The following is a 24,448-nucleotide window of genomic DNA, read 5'->3' as shown; positions in this document are numbered from 1 at the left end:
TTGCAGACGCCACCGACCCGGAGCCGCCTTCGCCGCCCAGCCATGGTCAACCCCACCGTGTTCTTCGATATCGCCGTGAACGGCGAGCCCTTGGGCTGCGTCTCCTTCGAGCTATTTGCAGACAAAGTTCCAAAGACAGCAGAGAACTTCCGTGCCCTGAGCACTGGGGAGAAAGGATTTGGTTATAAAGGTTCCTGCTTTCGCAGGATTATTCCGGGATTTATGTGCGGGGGGGGGGGGGGGGTACTTCACACGCCACAACGGCACTGGAGGCAAGTCCATCTATGGGGAGAAGTTTGATGATGAGAATTTCATCCTGAAGCACACGGGTCCTGGCATCCTGTCCATGGCCAACGCTGGACCCAACACGAACGGTTCCCAGTTCTTCATCTGCACTGCCAAGACTGAGTGGTCGGATGGCAAGCACGTGGTCTTCGGCAAGGTCAAAGAGGGCATGAACATCGTGGAGGCCATGGAGCGCTTTGGGTCCAGGAACGGCAAGACCAGCAAGAAGATCACCATTGCTGACTGTGGACAGATCTAGGAAATCCGACTCGTCTTTTATCTTAACTACCAGACCATTCCTTGTGTAGCTCGGGAGAGCACCCCTCCACCCCCACCTGCTCGAGATACCCCAGAATCTCTGTGCTCTTGCTGCAGTTCTGCGGGCTCCATGGTTCCTTCTCCCCAGGTCTAGCTGGATGGCAGAGTTCAGTTGATGATGATGAAATAAAACCTAAACCACAAAAAAAAACAAAAACAAAACCCAAGAGTCTGACACTTAACCAGCTGAGGCACCCAGGTACCCCAAGAGGTTTACACTTCTGACAGAGTGTAAACAAAACCAACAAACAAAAAAACCCAAGGCAATTGGAAATTCCAGGAAAAACAAAAATTTTATGAGGCAAATGTAATCATAATTATTTGGCTTAATTGTGAACAAAATGTACATAGTCATAACCATATAAAAATAAATAATGTGCACCTGGGTGGCTGTCGGCTAAGCATCTGCCCTCAGCTCAGGTCATGATCTCAGGGTCCTGGGATAGAGCCCTGAGTTGGACCTCAGCAGTCAGTGTGCTTCTCCCTCTGCGTCTCCCCCCATTCATGCTTCTCTCTCTCTCAAATAAATAAATAAAATATTTTTTAAAAGAATAAATAAATACTGGGGCACCTGGTGGCTCAGTCGCTAAGTGTCTGCCTTTGGTTCAGGTCATGATCCCAGAGTCCTGGGATCAAACCCCGCATTGGGCTCCCTGCTCGGCGAGAAGCCTGCTTCTCCCTCTCCCACTCCCCCTGCTTGTGTTCCCTCTCTAGCTGTCTCTCTCTCTGTCAAATAAATGAATAAAATCTTTAAAAAAATGCAGAAATATTCTACATTTATTTTAACATTTCATAGAGGTTTCTATGTACATTAAAGTATCTATTAAAAGTGTACATATTGTCCATTCCTCTCTCATATAATATGAAGATAGTGTGATCTTTGAAACATCTTATGTCAATTTTTACCAGAGATGATGATTTAAAATGCAGATTAATTACCCTGCCCAAGATGTACTGAACCAGTGTATCTCTGAGATCCAGCAGTGACATCTGACTGAATGCCCCAGTGATTTTTAGGTGTCCTAATGGAATCTAATAGAAAAACACATCTTGGATTACTCTAAGGTAGTTTCAATTACAATAATTTATTTTGCATTAAATTTATCCTCTCAGGATGGGAAGTTACTTTTCTCTCATAGCTCTGAGGTACTGTTGATTTTATCATTCTTTCAAATAATATCTCATCCTGTTGTTTCATCATTATAGTCTTAACTTAGTAGTCATATTACTCTAATTTTTCTATACTTAACTTATCAGATAATGACCTTGTAGTTTATTCATTTTCTAACTCCATTTCATTCTCAGGAAGTCCAATAGAAGAATACCTCACAAGTATTGATTAAAATATGACAATGGAGTATAAAATAAAATCTGAGGAAAAAATATACTTTAAAAAACTGACATTTGTTTTCCCTCAAGGCTTTATTTTTGATAAAGATTTTTATTTATTTAAGAGAGAGCAGGGGGAGGGGCAAAGGGAGAGAGAGAATCTTAAGCAGACTCCAGAGCCCAATGTAGGGCTTGATCTCAAGACCCTGAGATCACAACCTGAGCTGAAACCAAGAGCCAGTCACTCAACACACTGAGCCACCCAGGCACCCGTCCCTCAAGACTTCAGATACAGGGGCACCTGGGTGGCTCAGTCGTTAAGCGTCTGTCTTCGGTTCAGGTCATGATCCCAGGGTCCTGGGATCGAGCCCTGCATCGGGCTCCCTGCTCCGTGGGAAGCCTGCTTTTCCCTCTCCCACTCCCCCTGCTTGTGGTCCTTCTCTCACTTTGTCTCTGTCACATAAATAAATAAAATCTTAAAAAAAAAAGATTTCATATACAATTCCAGTGTTTTTTATCTATTGTTGCTGTTGCTGTGAAGCCTGTTGTGAGTCTGTTTATGTATTTTTTTGTTTTTATTTATTTATTCATGAGAGACAGAGAGACAGAGACAGAGAGAGAGAGGCAGAGGCAGAGGGAAAAGCAGACTTCCTGTGGAACAGGGAGCTCAGTGTGGGACTCGATCCCAGGACCCTGGGGTCATGACCTGAGCCGAAGGCAGACGCCCAGAGACTGAGCCACCCAGGCGCCCCAATGAAGACATATTTCAATAGCTTTTTCAGATAACTGTGAATATTTTTTTATACTATACCAAAATTTGACACATAGTAGTTTCTTTTTTTATTTTTAAGATTTTATTTATATATTTGTCAGAGAGAGAGAGACAGAACACACGGAGGGGGAGCGGCAGGCAGAGGGAGAAGCGGGCTCCCCACTGAGCAAGGAGCCCAATGCAGGACTTGATCCCAGGACCCCAAAATCATGACCTGAGCAAAAGGCAGCCCCTTAACCAACAGCTACCCCAACACATAGTGTTTGTTTGTTTTTTTAGAGTTTTTTTTTTTTAAAGATTTTATTTATTTATTTGAGAAAGAGAGAGAGAGAGCACATGAGAGGGGGGAGGGTCAGAGGGAGAAGCAGACTCCCCGCTGAGTAGCGGGGAGCCCGATGCGGGACTCGATCTCGGGACTCCAGGATCATGACCTGAGCCGAAGGCAGTCGCCCAACCAACTGAGCCAGCCAGTCTCCCCTTTTTAGAGTTTTTTTATAAGGTTTTATTTATTTATTCATGAGAGACAGAGAGAGAGAGAAAGAGGCAGAGGGAGAAGCAGGCTTCCCGCGGAGCAGAGAGCCCGATGCAGGGCTCGATCCCAGGACCCTGGGATCATGACCTGAGCCGAAGGCAGACGCTTAACCATCTGAGCCACCCAGGCGCCCCAACATAGTGTTTCTTAAACGTTAGTTGCAACATAGAATCTGAAACCGTATCAATAAACTTTTTGTAATCTGTATATTTGGATCCATTGCTTTTTATTGCATTTGGAACAGATCATTTGGAGGAAACTGGTTCAATGTGTAATGCAGATATTTCAAATATTGGCACATTACAATATACAATTCTGACATACAGTAGAAAAAAATTAGTATCTTCATCCATCTCAAAAATTTTGAGGGGCACTTGGGTGGCTCAGTTGGTTAAGCGTCTGTCTTCGGTTCAGGTCATGATCTCAGCGTCCTGGGATCGAGCCCCAAGTCGGGCCCCCTGCTCAGCCGGGAGTCTGTTTGTCCCTCTCCCTATGCACCCCCCCACACACTTAATTCTCTCTGTCTCTCAAATAAATAAAATCTTTATTTCTTTTTTTTCAAGATTTTATTTATTTATTTGACAGAGAGACACAGCGAGAGAGGGCACACAGGCAGGGGGAGTGGGAGAGGGAGAAGCAGGCTTCCCGCGGAGCAGGGAGCCCAATGCGGGGCTCGATCCCAGGACCCTGAGATTATGATCTGAGCCGAAGACAGACGCTTAACGACCGAGCCACCCAGTCGCCCCAATAAATAAAATCTTAAAAAAAACATTTTTTTAAAGAATAGTGGGGCACCTGGCTGGTTCAGTCCGAAGAGCATGCAAGTCTTTTTTTTTTTTTTTTTAAGATTTTATTTATTTATGTGACAGAGACAAAGCGAGAGAAGGACAACAAGCCGGGGGAGTGGGAGAGGGAGAAGCAGGCTTCCCGCCGAGCGGGGAGCCCGATGCGGGGCTCGATTCCAGGACCCCGGAATCATGACCTGAGCCGAAGGCAGACGCTTAACGACTGAGCCACCCAGGCGCCCCCCCCCTTTTTTTTTAAGATTTATTTATTTGAAAGAGAGAGAGGGTGGGAGCAGGGTGGGGGAGGGGCCGAGAGAGAGGGAGAGAGTCTTTTTGTTTTTGTTTTTATTTCTTTTTTATTTTACTTTTTAAATTCAATTAAGTAACATACACTGTATTATTGGTTTCAGAGGTAGAGGTCAGTGATTCTTCAGTCTTATATAATACCCAGTGTTCATTATATCACATGCCCTCCTTAATGTCCATCACCCAGTTACCCCATCCCCCCCCTCCCCCCCCTCCAGCGACCCTCAGTTTGTTTCATATGATTAAGCGTCTCTTGTGCTTTATCTCCCTCTCTGATTTCATCTTGTTTTATTGTAAATGGGATCGACTCCTTAATTCCTTTTCTTCTTTCTTGTTGGTGTATAGAAATGCAACTGATTTCTGTGCATTGATTTTATATCTTGCCACTTTACTCAATTCCTGTATGAGTTCTAACAGTTTTGGGGTGGAGTCTTTTGGGTTTTCCACATAAAGTATGATATCATCTGCAAAGAGTGAGAGTTTGACTTCTTTGCTGATTCAGATGCCTTTTATTTCTTTTTGTTGTCTGATTGCTGAGGCTAGGACTTCTAGTACTATGTAGAACAATAGTGGTGAGAGTGGGCATCCCTATTGTGTTCCTGACCTTAGGGGAAAACTCTGTTTTTCCCCATTGAAAATGATATTGGCTGTGGGTTTTTCATAGATGGCTTTTATGATATTGAGGTCTGTACCCTCTATCCCTATACTCTGAAGAGTTTTGATCAAGAAAGGATGCTGTGCTTTGTCAAATGCTTTTTCTGCATCTATTGAGAGGATCATAGGGTTCTTATTCTTTCTTTTATTAATGTATTGTATCACACTGATTGATTTGCAGATGTTGAACCACCCTTGCAGCCCAGGGACAAATCCCACTTGGTCGTGGTGAATAATCCTTTTAATGTACTGTTGGATCCCATTGGCTAGTATTTTGGTAAGAACTTTTGCATCCATGTTCATCAGGGATATTGGTCTGTGATTCTCCTTTTTGGTGGGTTCTTTGTCTGGTTTTAGGATCAAGGTGATGCTGGCCTCATAGAAGAGTTTGGAAGTTTTCCTCCCATTTCTATTTTTTGAAACAGCTTCAGAAGAATAGGTATTATTTCTTCTTTAAGTGTTTGGTAGAATTCCTCTGGGAAGCCATCTGGCCCTGGACTCTTGTTTGTTGGGAGATTTTTGATGACTGCTTCAATTTCCTTAGCGGTTATGTGTCTGTTCAAGTTTTCTATTTCTTTTCCTTCCTGTTTCAGTTTTGGTAGTTTATACATCTCTAGGAATGCATCCATTTCTTCCAGAGTGCCTAATTTGTTGGCATATAGTTGCTCATAATATGTTCTTATAATTGTTTGTATTTCTTCGGTGTTGGTTGTGATCCTCTTTCATTCATGATTTTGTTGATTTGGGTCATTTCTCTTTTCTTTTTGATAAGTCTGGCCAGGGGTTTATCAATCTTATTCTTTCAAAGAACCAGCGCCTAGTTTTGTTGATCTGTTCTACTGTTCTTTTGGTTTCTATTTCATTGATTTCTGCTCTAATCTTTATTAATTCTCTTCTTCTACTGGGTTTAGGTTTTATTTGCTGTTCTTTCTATACAGTGCCTTTAGGTGTAAGGTTAGGTTGTGTATTTGAGACCTTTCTTGTTTCTTGAGAAAGGCTTTTATTGCTATATACTTCCCTCTTAGGACCACCTTTGCTGCATTCCAAAAGTTTTGAACAGTTGTGTTTTCATTTTTATTTGTTTCCATGAATTGTTTTAATTCTTCTTTAATTTCCTGGTTGACCCATTCATTCTTTAGTAGAATGCTCTTTAGCCTCCATGTATTTGAGTTCTTTCCAACTTTCCTCTTGTGATTGAGTTCCAGTTTCAAAGCATTGTGGCCTAAAAATATGCAGGGAATGATCCCAATCTCTTGGTACCAGTTGAGACCTGATTTGTGACCCAGTGTATGATCTATTCACAGAATGTTCCATGTGCGCTAGAGAAGAATGTGTATTCTGCTGCTTTGGGATGTAATGCTCTGAATATATCTGTGAAGTCCATCTGGTCCAGTGTGTCATTCAAAGCCCTTGTTTCCTTGTTGATTTGTTTAGATGATCTGTCCATTGCAGTGAGTGTGGTGTTAAAGTTCCCTACTATTATTGTATTATTATTATTTTTTAAAGATTTATTTATTTATTTTGAGAGAGTGAGAATGAGAGAGAGAGAGAGAGTACATGAGAGGGGGGAGGGTTAGAGGGAGAAGCAGGCTCCTCGCTGAGCGGGGAGCCCGATGCAGGACTCGATCCCAGGACTCCAGGATCATGACCCGAGCCAAAGGCCGTCGCTTAACCAACTGAGGCACCCAGGCACCCTTATTGTATTATTATTGATGTGTTTCTTTAATTTTGTTATTAATTGGCTTATATAATTAGCTACTCCCATGTTAGGGGCATAAATATTTACAATTGTTAGAACTTCTTGTTGGATATACCCTTTCATTATGATATACTGTACTTCTTCATCTCTTATTACAGTCTTTGGTTTAAAATCTAATTTGTCTGATATAAGGATTGCCACCCAGCTTGCTTTCGATGTCCATTAGCATGGTAAATGGTTTTCCACCCCCTCGCTTTAAATCTGGAGGTGTCTTTTGGGTCTAAAATGAGTCTTTTGCAGACAACATATTGATGGGTCTTGCTTTTTTATCCAATCTGATACCCTGGGTCTTTTGTGTTTTTTGTTTTGTTTTGTTTTTTTAAAGATTTCATTTATTTATTTGACAGAGAATACAGCGAGAGAGGGAACACAAGCAGGGGGAGTGGGAGAGGGAGAAGCAGTCTTCCTGAGGAGCAGGGAGCCCGATGCGGGGCTCAATCCCAGGACTCTGGGATCATGACCTGAGCCGAAGGCAGACACTTAATGACTGAGCCACCCAGGCGCCCCTACCCTGTGTCTTTTGATTGGGGCATTAACCCATTTATGTTCAGGGTAACTTTTGAAAGATATGAATTTAGTGCCATTGATTTCATGACCCTGAGATCACAACCTAAGTGGAAACCAAGAATCTGATGCTTAACCAACTGCACCACCCAGGCACCCAAGAGCGTGCGACTCTTGATCTTGAGGTTGTAAACTGGAGTCACACAATGGGTGTAGAGATTACTTAAAAATACAATCTTTTAAGGTGCCTGGGTGGCTTAGTTGGTTAAGCATTTGCCTTCGGCTCAGGTCATTATCCTGGGGTCCTGAGATCTAGTTCCGCATCAGGCTCCCTGCTCAGCAGGGAGTCTGTTTCTCCCTTTCCCTCTGCCCCTCCCCCCTGCTCATGCACACACTCTCTCTTGCTGTCTCTCAAATAAATAAAATCTTTTTAAATTTTTTAAAAAATAATAAAATCTTTTAAAAATAAATAAAATATGGGCGCCTGGGTGGCTCAGTTGGTTGGGCGACTGCCTTTGGCTCAGGTCATGATCCTGGAGTGCCAGGATCGAGTCCCGCGTCGGGCTCCCTGCTCGGCGGGGAGCCTGCTTCTCCCTCTGACCCTCCCCCTCTCATGCTCTATCTCATTCTCTCTCTCAAATAAATAAATAAAATCTTTTAAAAAAATAAATAAATAAAATAAAATCTTTAAAACATATTTTTGAGAATGGCACACACTAGTTTTCCAAAATTTCACTTGAGAGCTCAAATTTTCACTGACAACAAAAACTGTTGTTTGTCTTGAAGCAAGTGTCCCTTCCATTCATTCTTTTTTTTTAAGATTTATTTATTTATTTGACAGAGAGAATGAGATAGAGAGAGAGAGAGCATGAGAGGAGGGAGGGTCAGAGGGAGAAGCAGACTCCCTGCCGAGCAGGGAGCTCGACGCAGGACTGGATCTAGGGACTCCAGGATCATGACCTGAGCCGAAGGCAGTCGCCCAACCAACTGAGCCACCCAGGCGCCCCCTTCCATTCATTCTTTTGGGGGGAAAATGTTTGCCAAATACCTAAGTCTAAATAACCATAGCTTGTCTGGCAATTGTTCTCTTCTGTAAAAATGTTCTGTGAAAATAGTGGCTACTTCATCTCACAACTCAAACAGTTGCTCAAGGACTTTTCCTCAAGATAGCCATTGAATTCCAGCCTGTGGCAAAAGTGCTCCGTGTATTTCCCACTTTGCCTCAGAAAATATTAAAGATGTGCACTCAAGGGTTGAGATGAAATAAAACTAATATGTTTTACTGCTTCACCATTAAGTTTTTTGTCTGTGTTTTTAAACCATGAGGCTGTGGGGGTGAAGAATACCATGATCAGCAGTATAATTTGGTGCTAATGACTTGGATTTGTGCTAAGGCACCAGCAGTTTTCCGTCATTGCCTTTGCATCAGTGCAAATCCCAACACAGTGGAAGAGGCAAATGACGTCCTAGTATTATTATGGAAATAGTTGTGACCTCACAACCCCCCCGAAAGTGTCCTGGGGATGCCCAGGGGTTTGCGGATCACACTGTAAGAATCATCATTGTAGAGGAAGTTACCTGGTTTTGCAGGGGTTTCAGTTTCCTTATTTATCAAATAGGATTAATAATGCTACAGCTACCTCAGAGTGATGGGGCAGTAGACCAGGACTGTTGTGAAAACTAAATAATTTAAAACACATAAAACATTTAAAATAGTCTCTGGCACATTATGTTAGATAAGCATTTGCCAATATTATAGTCATATATCCAATGGTCTTCCAAAATGAATTTATTGATAATGCATTAGTCTATAAATATAACATAATTGTTGGATTTTAGGTTGTTTCCAATTCTTGAACACCCTTGTACATAAGTCTTTGGTACTTCTCTGATTATTTAAATTCCTAAAGTGGAACTGCCCAAGGAATCATACCCATTTCTCACATTACTGTTGAAAAGTGTACAGAGAATATCAAAGTAGGAGAGCTGAAAAGATAGGGGTTTATGGACCAAGTGAATATTTGACTTCAGCAGGGAGCATTACTTAAGGAGGACATGATCCAGGGGGTAGCCATAAGTGTGAAAGAATGAACTTCAATGATGATCACAGAATGAATGTGTGTTGATGAATTGGAAGAGGCCATGGTGTTGGCTGAGTCATCCTCATGGAAACTGACATCATCCAGTTGACTTACAGAGGGCCAGAAGACTGACACACAGGTCCTGTCATTACTTGATGGATGGGCTCTGCCAGAACAAGATTTTGTTTGGGGAACCGCACCCAGGCCCAGGAAAGTGACCAATACCTTTATAACCAACACCAGTAAGATTCCCAGGACTTGATGATGGGCCATTTCTTTCAAGTAATATTTGATTAAAAAAATAGTAGTCTCCCCCAAAATTTAGAGACAAGTACCGACAAATTCATTATTCAGAAGTGGAACTTATCCAACATGAAAATAATGTAAGCACAAAGTAGGTTTTCTAGCTTCTTTTTGTTGAATCTTGTTTATATTCAGACTTTAAGGTCTGATTTCAGGATACTAGAGACAAAACTCATGGAATCTTGGCCCAGGCAGAAGTAATAATGCAGGTCACTGGAAAAAGGTGGAATTTTTCAATAAAAAATGCTGTAACAAATGGTTGTCCATACTTGAAACTGGGGGGCACCAGGATGACTCAGTCAGCTAAGCATCTATCCCTTGAACGCAGCTCGGACCTTGATCTCAGGGTCATGAGTTCAAGCCCTATGTTGGGCTCTATGCTAGGCATAGAGTTTACTTAAAAAAAAAAAAGACAAAGATAAATAATAAATAAATAAGTAAATAAAAATTGAAATTGGATCCCTATTTTGGATTCCCATGCATTTGCAATGCATGCAAAAATCAATTCTAGATAGAATACTAAATTTTTTTTTTTTTAAGATTTTATTTTTTTGACAGAGAGAGACACAGCGAGAGAGGGAACACAAGCAGGGGGAGTGGGTGAGGGAGAAGCAGGCTTCCCGCCGAGCAGGGAGCCCGATGCGGGGCTCGATCCCAGGACCCTGGTAAGGCAGCCGCTTAACGACTGAGCCACCCAGGTGCCCGGTCAATAGGAATTCTTATACCACAGGAAGAAGTCCAAATCCATACAGCCACTTTGAGCATTATTCTGTAAAGCAGCCCAGAAACTTTCGCACATGTGCATCAGGAGGGATGTCCAAAACACTCCACTGTAGTAACCCTGTTGCTAACAGAAAAATAACAGTGCAATGCAAATGGCCATCAACAGGAAAATAGAAAGATTGTGGTATATTCACAGCATGTAATACAATACAACCAGAAAAAATGAACGAACAGCTACATGCAACAACTTTGAGGAATCCTAGAAATGAAATGTTTGTTTAAAAAGTTCCAGGGTAGGGGCGCCTGGGTGGCTCAGTCGTTGAGTGTCTGCCTTCAGCTCAGGTCATGATCCCGGGGTCCTGGGATCGAGCCCCGCATCGGGCTCCCTGCTCCGCGGGAAGCCTGCTTCTCCCTCTCCCACTCCCCCTGCTTGTGTTCCCTCTCTCGCTGTGTCTCTGTCAAATAAATAAATAAAATCCTAAAAAAAAAAAATATACTAAACAAGAGGATAATGTGATTTTTTTAAGTATAGCTGACAACGTCACATTAGTTTCAGGTGTACAACACGGTGATTCCATAAGGCTTCCTCTGTGCTCACCACTAATGCAGCCTCCCATCTGTCACCATACACTATTATTACAATACCAGTGACTATATTCCCTACGCTGTGCCTTTCGTGCCTGTGTCTCCCATTCTCCTTCACTAATTTGCTCACACCCAACCCCCCTCCCCTCTGGCAACCACCAGTTTGTTCTCTGTATTTATGGGATTATTTCTGCTTTTCTGGTGTTTGTTCCTTTTTTAAGATCCACATATAAGTGAAAACATATTTGTCTTTTTCCATCTTATTTCACTTATACCTTCTAGGTCCATCCATGTTGCTGCAAAGGACATGATCCCATCTTTTTTTTTTTTTTTTAAGATTTATTTATTTATTTATTTGAGAGAGAGAATGAGAGATAGAGAGCATGAGAGGGAAGAGGGTCAGAGGGAGAAGCAGACTCCCCGCTGAGCAGGGAGCCCGATGTGGGACTCGATCCCGGGACTCCAGGATCATGACCTGAGCCGAAGGCAGTCGCTTAACCAACTGAGCCACCCAGGCGCCCGATCCCATCCTTTTTTAATGGCTGAGTAATACTCCAGTGTGTTTGTGTGTCGTGCATAGATATCTAAATATACCTATATAGAGAGATACAAATCTCTCTCTATATATAGATGCATCTATTCTCTGTCCATTCATCTACTGATGGACACGGGTTGCTTCCATTATCTTGGCTATTACAATGTTAGAGTGGTGCATGTATCTAAGCAAGTACTTTTGTGTTCTTTGGGTAAATACCCAGTAGTGGAATTACTGGATTGTATGGGATTTCTATTTTTTAATTTTTTGAGTAAACTCCAATCTGTTTTCCGCAATGGCACCAACATTCCCACCCACAGTACACGAGGGTTCCCTTTCCTTCACATCCTTGTCAATACTTGTTAATTTTTTTTGGTACTGGCCATTCTGACTGGTGTAGGCAATTTGCACTTTGATTTCCATTTCCCTGATGATTGGTGTTGAGCATCTTTTCATTGTCGGCCGTTTCTGTCTTCTTTGGAAAAATGTCTATCAGGTCCTCTGCCCATTGTTTAGGCGATTATTGTTATTGTTGGGTTGTAGTTTTTTTTTTTAAACTTTTTATTTATTTATTCATGAGAGACAGAGAGAGAGAGAGAGAGGCAGAGGGAGAAGCAGGCTCCCAAGGAGCAGGGAGCCCGATGCGGGACTCGATCCCAGGACCCTGGGATCATGACCTGAGCCGAAGGCAGATGCTTAACCATCTGAGCCACCCAGGCGCCCGGGTTGTAGAAGTTCTTTACATATTTTGGATATTAACCCCTCACCGGATATATCATTTGCAAATATCTTCTCCCATTCAGTAAATTGCTGTGGCATTATGTGAATTTAGCATTCTATTCTACACCCTGGAAGAAAACCCTCTTCTAAATGTTGTTTTGCACGTTTGCATTCAGATACACCGTGTTTATCTTATGGCTTCATAGACCCCACCTTGTGAAAGGCCTCAAGGATCCCTGATCTTCACTGTTTTGAATGCTATTTTCCCATCTCGTGCCACTTGCCCAACCAGTCTCTGAGCTACTCAACCCCCTCCAAAAGTGCCTCTGTGCCATGAGCACATACTTGTTCCTGTTGACTGGAAACACCCGCATCTCTTCCCTGTTGGCTGATCAAAGTTTCACCGTTACAGGACTCAAATGTTACGCCCCAGGAGCCTTCCTAGAGGCTGCAAGGGTTTGGCCCTTTCTCTTGTTTCCACAGGGTCTTGTTCATGCCCCCCTGGGCACTTATCAGACATGTGTAATCACTCATTTCCAGGCCGGCCCTGCCCTGGACTCTGGGGTCCCCAAAGGCCAGTATTGTTCGTATGTATTTACAGTAATCTCTACACTCAACGTGGGGCTCAAACTCACGACCCCAAGATCAAGAGTCGTGTGCTCTTCCAACTGAGCCGGCCAGTCGCCTCAAGGCCAGTACTGTTTTCAAGTCACCCCTGTGGCCCCAGAGCCTACCCCAAACTGACTCTCAGCAAAGCTCCTCTTCATGAGACAGGGACACAGCCCCAGGGCAGAAGTGTCAGGAGAGGGGCGCCTGGGTGGCTCAGTCGTTAAGCGTCTGCCTTCAGCTCAGGTCATGATCCCAGGGTCCCAGGGTCGAGCCCCGCATCGGGCTCCCTGCTCGGCGGGGAGCCTGCTTCTCCCTCCCCCGCTCCCCCTGCTTGTGTTCCCTCTCTCGCTGTGGCTCTCTCTGTCGAATAAAATTAAAAAAAAAAAAGAAGTGTCAGGAGAGACTGCCCTGGGGACGGAAGGAAGGGGAGCAGGTCAGAATTTAGAGGCCAGGTGCTGGAGACACCGAGGACTCAACAGGGAACTCTCTGCTCATGCCAGGCGCTCCTCCCCTCTGTCACACTGAGAGCTACCACTATTGGAAGCAAAAGAAAAACAAACGTTGCCAAGCTTTATTCAGGCTGTCCTGGTTCCAGGTAAGGTGAGCTAGCCCCACACCCCGCCCCCACTCCGCAGCCCCCGAGCAGGCTCAGCCGCCTGCCCCCAGTCTCACTTCTTCTCCTCCTCCTTCTTGTCCTTCTTGCCATCCTTGTTGGCCTGCGAGGCCAGGGACCCCATGGCATTTCGAATAGCTTCATTGTTGGGATCCACGCCTGGAAGGTTCTCCAGGACACTCTGAAGGAACTCAGGGTCCTGCATCACGTCATAGTCATCCTCCTCCTGCAAAAGGGCAGTGTCGGCCCGGGGCGGGGGCGGGGTCGCCTGCGCAGCGCACTGCTGCCTGAGCCCCTCTCTCCACCTGACCGTCTGGGGGCGGGGCTGCCTCTGGCCGAGGGCAGAAATGACAATTCAGGAAAATACCCAGTGCCTACGTATGGTGCAAACTCACACATTCATTAGTGACCCAACAGAGAAACTGGAACCTTGCTTCCTGAGCATAAAGGATAAAAACAGATGCCATCATGTTCAGATTCCTTGCTGTCAGACACCCACTCCCTTTTCTTTGCCTTAGACCCTCTTTCACCCTCCTGGGAAGACAATATCCTATTATACACCAGTCCAGACTGCTCCCACCAAGAAGGAGGGCAAATTACAGAACATCAGGACACTTACCCAACCCGGACTGTGTTCATTCTATTGCCTTAGCAAGGTTTACAAACAAGAAATGTAGATCTAGGTGTTTCTTTCCCTCCGCTCCTCAAAAAGCTCACCTATGAAACCCTGTCGAATGGTTCCAGGCCTAGAGGTCTAAGGACATGAACACCAGGGGACTTGATACGTGACGGGGGTGGGGAGTCAACGCTGGCCCTCACCTTGGCAGGCTCAGATGTGTCCATGGCAGAACTGGCATCGATGTCAGCTGATTCTGCCTGGCCAAACTCTGAGGAAAAGAGGTCTGTTGAGCTCCATTTCCCTACCCAATCTCTCTGCCTGAGCACTGCTTCCCAGGCCCTGGCTCACCTGCACCCTGCAGGGACATCTGCATGGCATAGGCGATCTGCTCCTCCTCAGTCATACTGCTTAGGTCAGGGAGCCCGGTGCGGCCAAACTCCTGCTGGCTGATGGTCATCTTCAGCAGAGCGTCGTCTGAGTCTAGAAAAAGGAGAGCGGCAGAGCAAAACTGGTGCCATGTTCCACACAGGCCCAGCCCCTATATTCCCGGGCCGCCAGGCCTCCCCACCGCTACTCTGGCGTCTACGCCCCGCTCCACGGGGCAGCCCTGGCCCCATCCCTCACCTTCAGCCCCAGCTGTAGCAATCCCTGCCTCAGCCGCGGAGGCTGCAGCTGCCCGCCGGGCCTCCTCCTCCTGCCGCTGCCGCTGCTCTTCCATAGAGACACGGAGGGCCTGGCAAAGCGCCGGGCAAGGTCAGATGTTCTGCCCTCCCTCCTCACAGGCGCTTGGGGAAGTCAGTTGAGGGGCGGGAAGGGAACATAAAGGGGCAGCACATGGGGAAGAACCTGGGGAGGTAAGAGTTGATATAGGGAAAAAGGAAGGACTTGGGAGAAGCCTGGGGTTTAATCAGGAGAACTGAACAAGGCAGTCTGACACTGGTGCCCCTGGAGATCACACAGAATTAAGGGGAAAAGGGACCAAAGGGAGGCTGGGAAAATGAGCAAGGGTGTTCAGGACGGTTTAGGCCTAGAGACGCGATGTGGTATGGGGGTCCTCAGTGTAAGAGGGCAAAGGAGGCCCCCCGGGGTCGGAGGTCAACGTTTGCTCACCAGGGCCAGCTCAGGATCAGCACTGGGATCCACTCCAAATTCAAAGTCACTGGCACCAAGACCCAGCATGGCACCACCTTCACCAGCCAGAATCGGAGAACTGATGAGGGCGTCGGCCAAGCTGGGCCCAGGGGGCACTGTCACCAGATGAGAACCGGTTCCATCTTTGCCATTCAATGTGTTTACAAAGGCTGTCAGCTTTTCTGTGTTCACCTCCTAGGGGAGGGAAGAACACGGGAGGCTCTCCTGCCCGCCTTGCTCCCTGTCCTCTGCCATTTCAGCTCTTGTCTGTAGCTGCTCTCGCACAGTGCAGGCCCTCCTCTGGGGAAGGACTGCTCGGCTTATAACCGTATCGAGTCCATGCCCCCCAGCCCGTCCTTACTCACCTCTTCCCCAAAATTGATAATGTCAACATTTACTTTCTCCTTCTTGAGACGTTTAGCCAGTTTCACCAGCTAGGAAGAGGGAAGAGCAATGAGGAAATCTGTTCCATACCATGAGGGGAAACGACACACCTCACAAAAGCATACAAAAATCGGTTAACCTCCCCAAGGCCCCCCAGCAGAAACACTGAATTCCGCATATCCACCTTTCCCCAAAACGATGAACCCAATGCCTCTGGCAGGCTCTCCTAAAGCCCAAGAGGCCCCATTACCACATTCCCCGGCTGTCACCTGGACTCACATCCTTCTCGTTGTCCTCCACGGGGCTTCCCACAAAGGCAATGATGCGCATCTTGTGATTCTTGCCCTGTCGGTGCTTCAGAGCCAGCTTGTAAAGGAAGAGGAAGTCCTCACAGTCAGCCAGAGGAATCACTTAGCTCTCCTCTGTCACTGTTTCTTTTCTTATGGTTTCTATGCTCAAGTCCACCGTCATGTTCACACAAGGTCTAACCCATCCTCCACCCTTCCCTCCCTGCTTTGCCTCTGTGTAGACAAGGAAGAGGGTCTAAGTCTTAATTCCAAAGGTCTTTTCCTTCACCACCATCATCAGTCCTGGAATTCATCCCACCATATCCTTTCTACTCCTTTCTCTGGGTCACCTCTCTTCCCCTGCTCTGGTTCTAGCTCAACATTCCAGGGAAGAAATGAACAACGTTGAGGGCAGAACCTCAGAGCAAGGGGGAACAATCAAAGGGATCCAGTAGGACTCACATGGGCCACGCGGATGCCAGTGCAGAAGGTGATCTTGCCCTTGGGTTGGACAGTGTGGAGCTTGGAAAGAATGCGGCCGGTGTCGGGGGTGAGTGTGGTCAGCACTTCACAGTCACTGGGATGTAGGGAAAGGGTTTCTATGATTTCAAGTCAGGACACAAGTGCCTCTGAACCTGTGTTTGACTCATTTTTTTTAAGATTTTATTTATTTGACAGAAAGAGACACAGCAGGGAACACAAGCAGGGGGAGTGGGAGAGGGAGAAGCAGACTCCCCGCCGAGCAGGGAGCCCGATGCGGGGCTCGATCCTAGGGCCCAGGGATCACAACCTGAGCCGAAGGCAGACGCCTAACGACTGAGCCACCCATGAGCCCCCCTACTTTTTTTTTTAAGGAAGCTCTACGCCCAACGTGGGGCTTGAACTCACTACCCCGAGATCAAGAGTCACATGCTCTACAGACTGAGCCAGCCAGGTGTCCCTAACTCATCTTTTCTTTAAAGACCTTGATAATAACTGTAATTTCTACTTTTCTTAATCACACATCCAGTGTTTAGACGGTAGACCTTAAAAGTTCTCATTACAAGGAAAGAAAAATGTGTGATATTGTGAAATATGGGCATTAACTAAACTTGGTGTGGTGATCATTTCACAATATATACAGATATCAAATCGTTACACTGTATACCTTAAACTTATGCCATGTTACATGTCAATTGTATCTCAATAAAATCGGAAAAAGACATCTAGTATTTAGTAGATATGATATGAGCACAGGAAATAAGGGGTTGATTTTGCAAGAAACTTGCCCTCTTCCTCCCAATGTTTCCCTTGAACTCTTCTCGTGTTATCCTGCTCCCAGGGCCCCAAGAATCCTCCACCACAGCTGGATGCTGGTGAGTATGTCTCCTCGCCGCTCCGTTTCCAGACCTACTTGCCACCTAACAACATATATACTGGAATGGGAGGTAACTCATTTGAGGATTACCAGTTCCTAAAACAAATCACTTTTGGAGTAAGAGGATGTGTGATACAGGCCCTGGGGACTCTTATCCAAAATAACTTTTCATTGACTTTAAAATATATTATGAGGGCGCCTGGGTGGCTCAGTCGTTAAGCGTCCGCCTTCGGCTCAGGTCATGGTCCCTGGGTCCTGGGATCGAGCCCTGCATCTGGCTCCCTGCTCATTATTATTAAATAAATAAATATTTATTTATTTAAATAAATAAAATCTAAAATAAAATAAAATAAAATAAAAAATAAAATAAAATATATTATGAAATTTCACCCTAGCAGATTTAGTTTCATAACTGAATTATATTCAGACTAACATTAAACTCAAGTTGTGGGGCACTTGAGTAGCTCAGCTGGTTAAGCGTCTGACTCTTGATTTTGGCTCAGGTCCTGGTTTCCAGGTCCTGAGATTCAGCCCCACATTGGGCTGCTCGCTCAGCAGGGAGTCCGCTGGAGCTTCTCTCCCCCTCCCTCTGCCCCTTCCCACCCACCCTGTGCTGTGCTCATGCTCTCTCTGTCTCAAATAAATAAGTCTTTAAAATAAGTAAATAAATAAACTCAAGTTGCTATTTATATTTTTCTGAACAGTGAAGAATGTAGTCTAGTAAGGTTGATAGGCAAATGCAGCTTATTGGGATCTACAAAAGGATAGCAACCTGGATGCCACAGTGGGTTACCTGTGGGAAAACACCCACTCGCCTACCAAGCCCCTTCCTCCTCTGCCCCATGTACTTGGCCAGTGTGATGAGGCCCACGTTGTTCTCCGGGTTGCTGCGGGTCTTAGAGTGACAGACTATGTTGACAGCGTCTTGTTGAGCCTGCAGCCGGGTGGGTAAGAAGTCCCCATTCCGCATGTACTCACTGTTGTCCACGCTGTCAGATTAAAAGGAAGAGAAAGAGGACATACTGTAAGATCTCTCTGAAACATTCTTTAGTTCCAGGGACCCCTACCCTCCTTCAAAACTTTGACGGACACTGTCATGCACAGTAGTGGCTCTCAGTCTCTAAGAAACACAGAACCACCTACAACTTAAAAAAGAAAAAAAAATTACATATATATGATACACACACACACACACACACACACACTTCCAAGCCTTACACCAGACTTACTGACTCAAAATGATCAAAGGAGGGGCACCTGGGTGGCTCAGTCGGCTGGGCAGCCGATTCTTGGTTTCAGCTCAGGTCATGATCTCAGGGTCATGAGATCAAGCCCCACACTGGGCTCCATGCTCGGTGTGGAGACTACTTAAGATTCTCCTTCTCCCTCCTCCCATCTCCCTTTCTTAAAAAAAAAAAAAAAAAGACCAAAGGAGGAAACACATTTTAAATCTCCATTCCACAGGGCGCCTGGATGGCTCAGTTGGTTAAGTGACTGCCTTCTGCTCAGGTCATGATCCCGGAGTCCCAGGATCAAGTCCCACATCGGGCTCCCTGCTCAGTAGGGAGTCTGCTTCTCCCTCTGACCCTCTCTCCTCTCATGCTCTCTCTCACTCTCTTTTTTTTTCTAAAGATTTTATTTATTTATTTGACAGAGAGAGACACAGCGAGAGAGGGAACACAAGCAGGGGGAGTGGAAGAGGGAGAAGCAGGCTTCCCGCTGAGCAGGGAGCCCAATGCGGGGCTTGATCCCAGGACGCTGGGATCATGATCTGAGCCGAAGGCAGACGCTGAATGACTGAGCCACCCAGGCGGCCCCTCACTCTCTCTCTCTTAAATAAAAAAAAAATCTTAAAAAAAAAAAAAATCTCCATTCCACAAATGATTCTGATAAGCACCAAATGTTGCAATCTGTTCAAGTACCACAATCACCTTATAATCTGCAGTTAAATGTTATTAAGCACTGTCATGGATGAATATTCAAAATTTGCCTTCAAAATAGAAGTATTCCTGGGGCACCTGTGTGGCTTAGTCGGTTAAGTGTCTGTCTTTGGCTAGGTCATGATCCCTGGGTTTTGGGATCGAACCCCACATGGGGCTCCTTGCTCAGTGGGGAGCCTGCTTCTCCCTCTGCCTGCCACTCCCCCTGCTTATGCCCTCTCTCTCTCTAATAAATAAAAATCTTTTTTTTTTAAGATTTTATTTATTTGAGAGAGAGTGAGACAGAGAGCACATGAGAGGGGGGAAGGTCAGAGGGAGAAGCAGACTCCCTGCTGAGCAGGGAGCCCGATGCGGGACTCGATCCTGGGACTCCAGGATCATGACCTGAGCCGAAGGCAGTCGCTTAACCAACTGAGCCACCCAGGCACCCATAAATAAAAATCTTTAAGAATCCATTAAAAAAAAAGTATTCCAAAGGTAGAAAATATTTATAAAATAAATATGGGCACTGAGTGCAGAAAAGCACAATGCAATCATCTGGTTAAATGTTTTTTTTGTTTTTTTTTTTAAAGATTTTATTTATTTATTTGACAGAGAGACACAGCGAGAGAGGGAACACAAGCGGGGGGAGTGGGAGAGGGAGAAGCAGACTCCCTGCTCAGCAGGGAGCCCGATGTGGGGCTCGATCCCAGGACCCTGGAATCATGACCTGAACTGAAGGCAGACACTTATCGACTGAGCCACCCAGGCGCCCCTGGTTAAATGTTTAACAGCGTTGGCAGCTGGACCAAACTGCAAAAATGAGGTTCCATGGATCTGGGGTCTCACTTCTTTTATCCTTGCAGTTTTTCCCGATCTAAGAAATACAGATAATATGAAATACAAGCTCTGGCTTCCCAGAGACCACAAGAAGGCAAGAAAGTAAGGGGAACCCTCCTACACTTTTGATGGGAATGCAAGCTGGTGCAGCCACTCTGGAAAACAGAATGGAGGTTCCTCAGAGTTGAAAACAGAGCTACCCTATGACCCAGCAATGGCACTACTGGGTATTTACCCCAAAGATACAAATGTAGTGATCTGAAGGGGCATGTGCACCCCAATGTTTGTAGCAGCAATGTCCACAATAGCCAAACTATGGAAAGAGGCTAGATGTCCATCGGCAGATGAATGGATAGAGAAGATGTGGTGTGTGTGTATATATATATATATATATATATATACACACACACAATGGAATATTATGCAGCCATCCAAAAAAATGAAATCTTGCCATTTGCCATGATGTAGATGGACCTAGAGGGTATTATGCTAAGCAAAGTAAGTCAATCAGAGAAATACAATTATCATATGATCTCACTGATATGAGGAATTTAAGAAACAAGGCAGAGGATCATAGGGGAAGAGAGGAAAAAATGAAACGGGACAAAACCAGAGAGGGAGACAAACCATAAGAGACTCTTAATCTCAGGAAACACACTGAGGGTTGCTGGAGTGGAGGGGGGTAGGAGGGGGTGGCTGAGTGATGGATATTGGGGAGGCTATGGGTTATGGTGAGCACTATGAATTGTGTAAGACTGATGAATCACCGATCTGTACCCCTGAAACAAATAATACATTATGTTAATAAAAGGAAAAAAAAAGGGGGTAAGAAAGTGAAGCAGTTATACAAGCCCTGAAGAGGACCAATTCCTGATGACTTGAGATCCCTCAGCACTCTAAACGTCAATGATTCCATCTGTGTTGCAGTGTCCTCCCAGATGAGACACTTCATTTCCACTGGCAAACAAAATATGGGCTGGGGGATGCCTGGGTGGCTCAGTCGGTTAAGCGTCTGCCTTCGGCTCAGGTCATGATCCTGGAGCCCCAGAGATGGAGTCCTGAATCCAGGCTCCCTGCTCAGCGGGGAGTCTGCTTCTCCCTCCTCCTCTGCTCCTTCCCCCGCTTATGCTCTATCTCTGACAAATAAATAAATAAAATCTTTGAAAAAAATATGGGCGGGGCAATCTTTTAATATCCTTTGACAATAAATATAAGCCAGAAATGATGAAGAGAGGAATTAAGAAACTACTGAAAGAAATAGAAAAGGGAGTAAAGGGCAGTGTTCAGGTTCAAATCCCCAATCTGTTATTTATTAATTATTGTTATTTTTAATTTTTATTAATTTGATTATTAATACATGTTTTAACACATTGATTATCCTGAGGAAGTTACTGTATTTCTCTAAGGTCTAGTTACTTCAGCTGTAAAGTGGGTTTTACTGTATGCAGGTGAGGGTAGGCTTACAGGACTGCTATAATGATGAAATGCACAGAAAGTACTTAGCACAGTGCCTAACAATAAGCATGACACATGGACTAGTTCTCATAGTGTAAACTCCATCTACATAGAGGGGTCAAGGGCTGACTCTACTGACCATGCATTATATTCTTTTTTCCCTGATACACTGTTTCTGATTATTCTCCCGGCAGAAAAGCAACAGCCTCTCTAGCTTCAAATACAGTAGTGACTCCAAATATAAGAAACAATGGAGGCTTTGAGGACTGTCCAGCTGGAACAGCTACTAAGTATAAGGGCTGTGGGCAAGAGCAGCAGATGGATGAGGGTTGGAAGAAAAGCGTCAGAGTGAGCACGGGGACTTGAGAGGGAGGGAGAACAGATAGTGGAGAATGTGGGAGCAGGGCTGACACTTTGTCACGCATTAGAACACTGGGAGGGTGATGGTAGTATGGGGGTATTGAAAACACAGATGCCTTAACACCTAGGTGTGCATCCCTAAAAAACACAGTTTCTCCAGTCTTGAACTTCATATGAATTGAATAATATACCTATTTCTTGACTACTTTTGCTCAATGGTATATAATTCTTCCCAACAAAAATCCATCTCAAAATAAGGGCTTAGGATATTATCCAGCTATTCCATAAAGTCTTCATTTAAAAAAAGAATATAGAGCTCCCAGCCATTTTGGTGGCTGGTTTTAGGTTGGGGCCATCCCGCATCTAAGGCAGGAAGATGGTGGCCGCAAAGAAGACGAAAAAGTCGCTGAAATCGATCAACTCCAGGCTCCAACTTGTTATGAGAAGTGGAAAGTACGTGCTGGGGTACAAGCAGAGCACCGTCACAAACATTTTACCTACCTGTGCTATAAGGCAAGTGGAGGTTACGATCATTCCCAGTGAGAGATTTACTACATTCTCAATAACATGCAGCTGGTAAGTAGCAGAAAACACAGGATTTTGGATTCAAATCCTGTCCTTTTTCTACTCTAACATGCTCTGTCCCAGAAGTTGCCACACTTAGCACATAAACATATAGGACTCCCAGTTAAATTGAACTACAGATAATTAACAAATAACTTTTTAGAATAAATACGTCCTCTGCAATATTTGGGACACACTTCTAGCCATTTTTGTATTTAAAAACTACTGTTTATATGAATTCAAATTTAGCTGGGCATCCTATATTTTATCTGGCAATGTTATCCTTTTCCCACCCCGCCAAAAGAAACTCTTAGGTGGCTCTCCCATCCAACTGGTGATTTGTGTGTTTGTGTACTATTCCATATTATATTCTACTCTCATAGTTCGAAGAAACTGTGGAAACCTTGCAAAAGTTTGTGTCCTCTGCTTCTAATCCAACTCATAATAAGATACTGAGCCCAAGTCTGAGACTGAAGAAGAGGGTTAGCTCACCAGACAAGAGCTTTAATGTCAGATAGCCTAGGGTTTAAATCTTGGCTCCCCCACTTAATTAGCCGTGTGACTTTGGGTAAGTCATTTAAAACTGCTGAGACTCGTTATCCTCATCTGTAAAACGGAAGAATATTTATGGAGAAGTGTTGTGAGGTTTAAATGAGAAAACGTAAATTAATGCCTGACACATAGAAAGCAATTTATAAATAGTACCTTTCAAGATGATACAGGGAAAGGTAATGGAGACAGACACGAACGACTGGGGCGGGGAAAGGATTTATAATCTCTCTTGCTAACATCCATTATTTTGAGAAGAGTAGAGGAGGGCAGATGAGTCTGAGAAGCAGGACTCTCGCTACAGACAGCAGACCTGGGGCTAGTCTAGGGGAGACGACGCTAAAATAAAGCAAAGAAGCAGGGATTGGCCAGTCAATGTCCGAAAGCTGAGGGATACTGGGGTACTCCGGCCCCGTTCTCCTCTCCCGGGCCCTGGGATGACTCAGGGAGTCCATGGGGCTCCTTCCTTCTTGTGGCCCAAGGCCGCATCTCACAGATCGTTCCCCCACCCCCCCGCACCCCAGGCCCACCCGGCCTCCGCGCGACACGCGCCCCCCCTCAGTCCCGCCCCCCCCACGGGTCCCGAGGTAGCTCCTCACCAAACCATAGTGCTTTCCAACACCATCTTGCCACCTTCCTCCCTCCCCGACCGGTTCTTCTAGACAGCCTAACAACAACTCCTTCCATTGGCCCAGCGCTCACCACCAATCACAGGCCTCGCTCAGCCAGCCGCTTCCGCTTCCATCCGCGTTGCGCTCTGGGAGTTGTAGGCGCCGCCAAAATAAAAAGGGTGTGTAAGGGACGGACGAAGGACTGAGGTGACACGCAAAAAGAGGACCGACCTCTACCTTCCCTTTTATTCAAGTTCTCTGGTTGAGTTCCCTGCCGGCGGATCTAAAAGAGGCGGTGGAGGAGCCCTTGAAATTGCTGTGGATGTGTTTGCCGGCATCTTCATTTTTAGAAACTGGTGGGATCTCCCATCCAAGCACTAACCAGGCCCGATCCTGCTTAGCTTCCGAGAAACAGGTGGGATGGTAATGACCTTTCACCTCCGTCACTTTCCCATAGAGCTTTATGCACCCAACCACCAGCCCTTATCCTCCAGAACTGAATATGGATCTTTCTCTCCCATTTAATTAAGGGCAGGAAAGTTGTCCTAATCTTTGCCATCCCTGAGCCCAGTACAGAGCCCGACACATGGTAAGAACCCAGAAAAGGTTTGACGAATCAATCCTTTTATAATTAATCTCCCAAAGAATGGGAGACAAACTGGTAAACCATTTTGGTTTGTTTTAATCAAGAATAACATTCAAGGGGGGCCTGGGTGGCTCAGTCGGTTAAGCGGCTGCCTTCTGCTCAGGTCATGATCCCAGGGTCCTGGGATCGAGCCCCACATTGGGCTCCCTGCTCTGCGGGAAGCCTGCTTCTCCCTCTCCCGCTCCCCCTACTTGTGTTCCCTCTCTCGCTGTCTCTCTTTCTGTCAAATAAATAAAATATTTAAAAAAAAAACATTTAAAAATGTGTTGGATTGGGCGCCTGGGTGGCTGAGGCGGTTAAGCAGCGGTCTTCA

General features: G+C 45.3%; 1 protein-coding gene and 1 pseudogene across 2 annotated transcripts; one reads left to right on the top strand and one right to left on the bottom strand.

Annotated features, from left to right (window-relative positions):
* Positions 1-2: 2 nt before the first annotated feature.
* LOC113933697 lies at positions 3-754 on the top strand (annotated as a pseudogene).
* Positions 755-13,341: 12,587 nt separating this feature from the next.
* On the bottom strand, positions 13,342-23,581 carry PSMD4 (proteasome 26S subunit, non-ATPase 4). Of its 2 annotated transcripts, none has more exons than XM_027581778.1 (10): positions 23,478-23,581; positions 18,040-18,180; positions 16,297-16,411; positions 15,827-15,913; positions 15,529-15,597; positions 15,143-15,358; positions 14,657-14,765; positions 14,381-14,512; positions 14,233-14,300; positions 13,342-13,744 (listed from the first exon to the last, which is right to left on the bottom strand). In XM_027581778.1, exons 1-10 carry the CDS (start codon positions 23,501-23,503, stop codon positions 13,469-13,471), a joined length of 1,239 nt encoding a protein of 412 aa, XP_027437579.1. In that variant the 5' UTR covers positions 23,504-23,581; the 3' UTR covers positions 13,342-13,468. The 2 variants fall into 2 exon arrangements, with proteins under 2 accessions (XP_027437579.1, XP_027437580.1); XM_027581779.1 differs by having other exon boundaries at positions 13,346-13,639.
* Positions 23,582-24,448: the final 867 nt, after the last annotated feature.

Source organism: Zalophus californianus, chromosome 4 (genome assembly GCF_009762305.2).
Source record: "Zalophus californianus isolate mZalCal1 chromosome 4, mZalCal1.pri.v2, whole genome shotgun sequence".
Lineage (NCBI taxonomy): Eukaryota > Metazoa > Chordata > Mammalia > Carnivora > Otariidae > Zalophus > Zalophus californianus.
The sequence above is the reverse complement of the archived record's forward strand: the minus strand, read 5'-3'. Positions and strand labels throughout refer to the sequence as shown.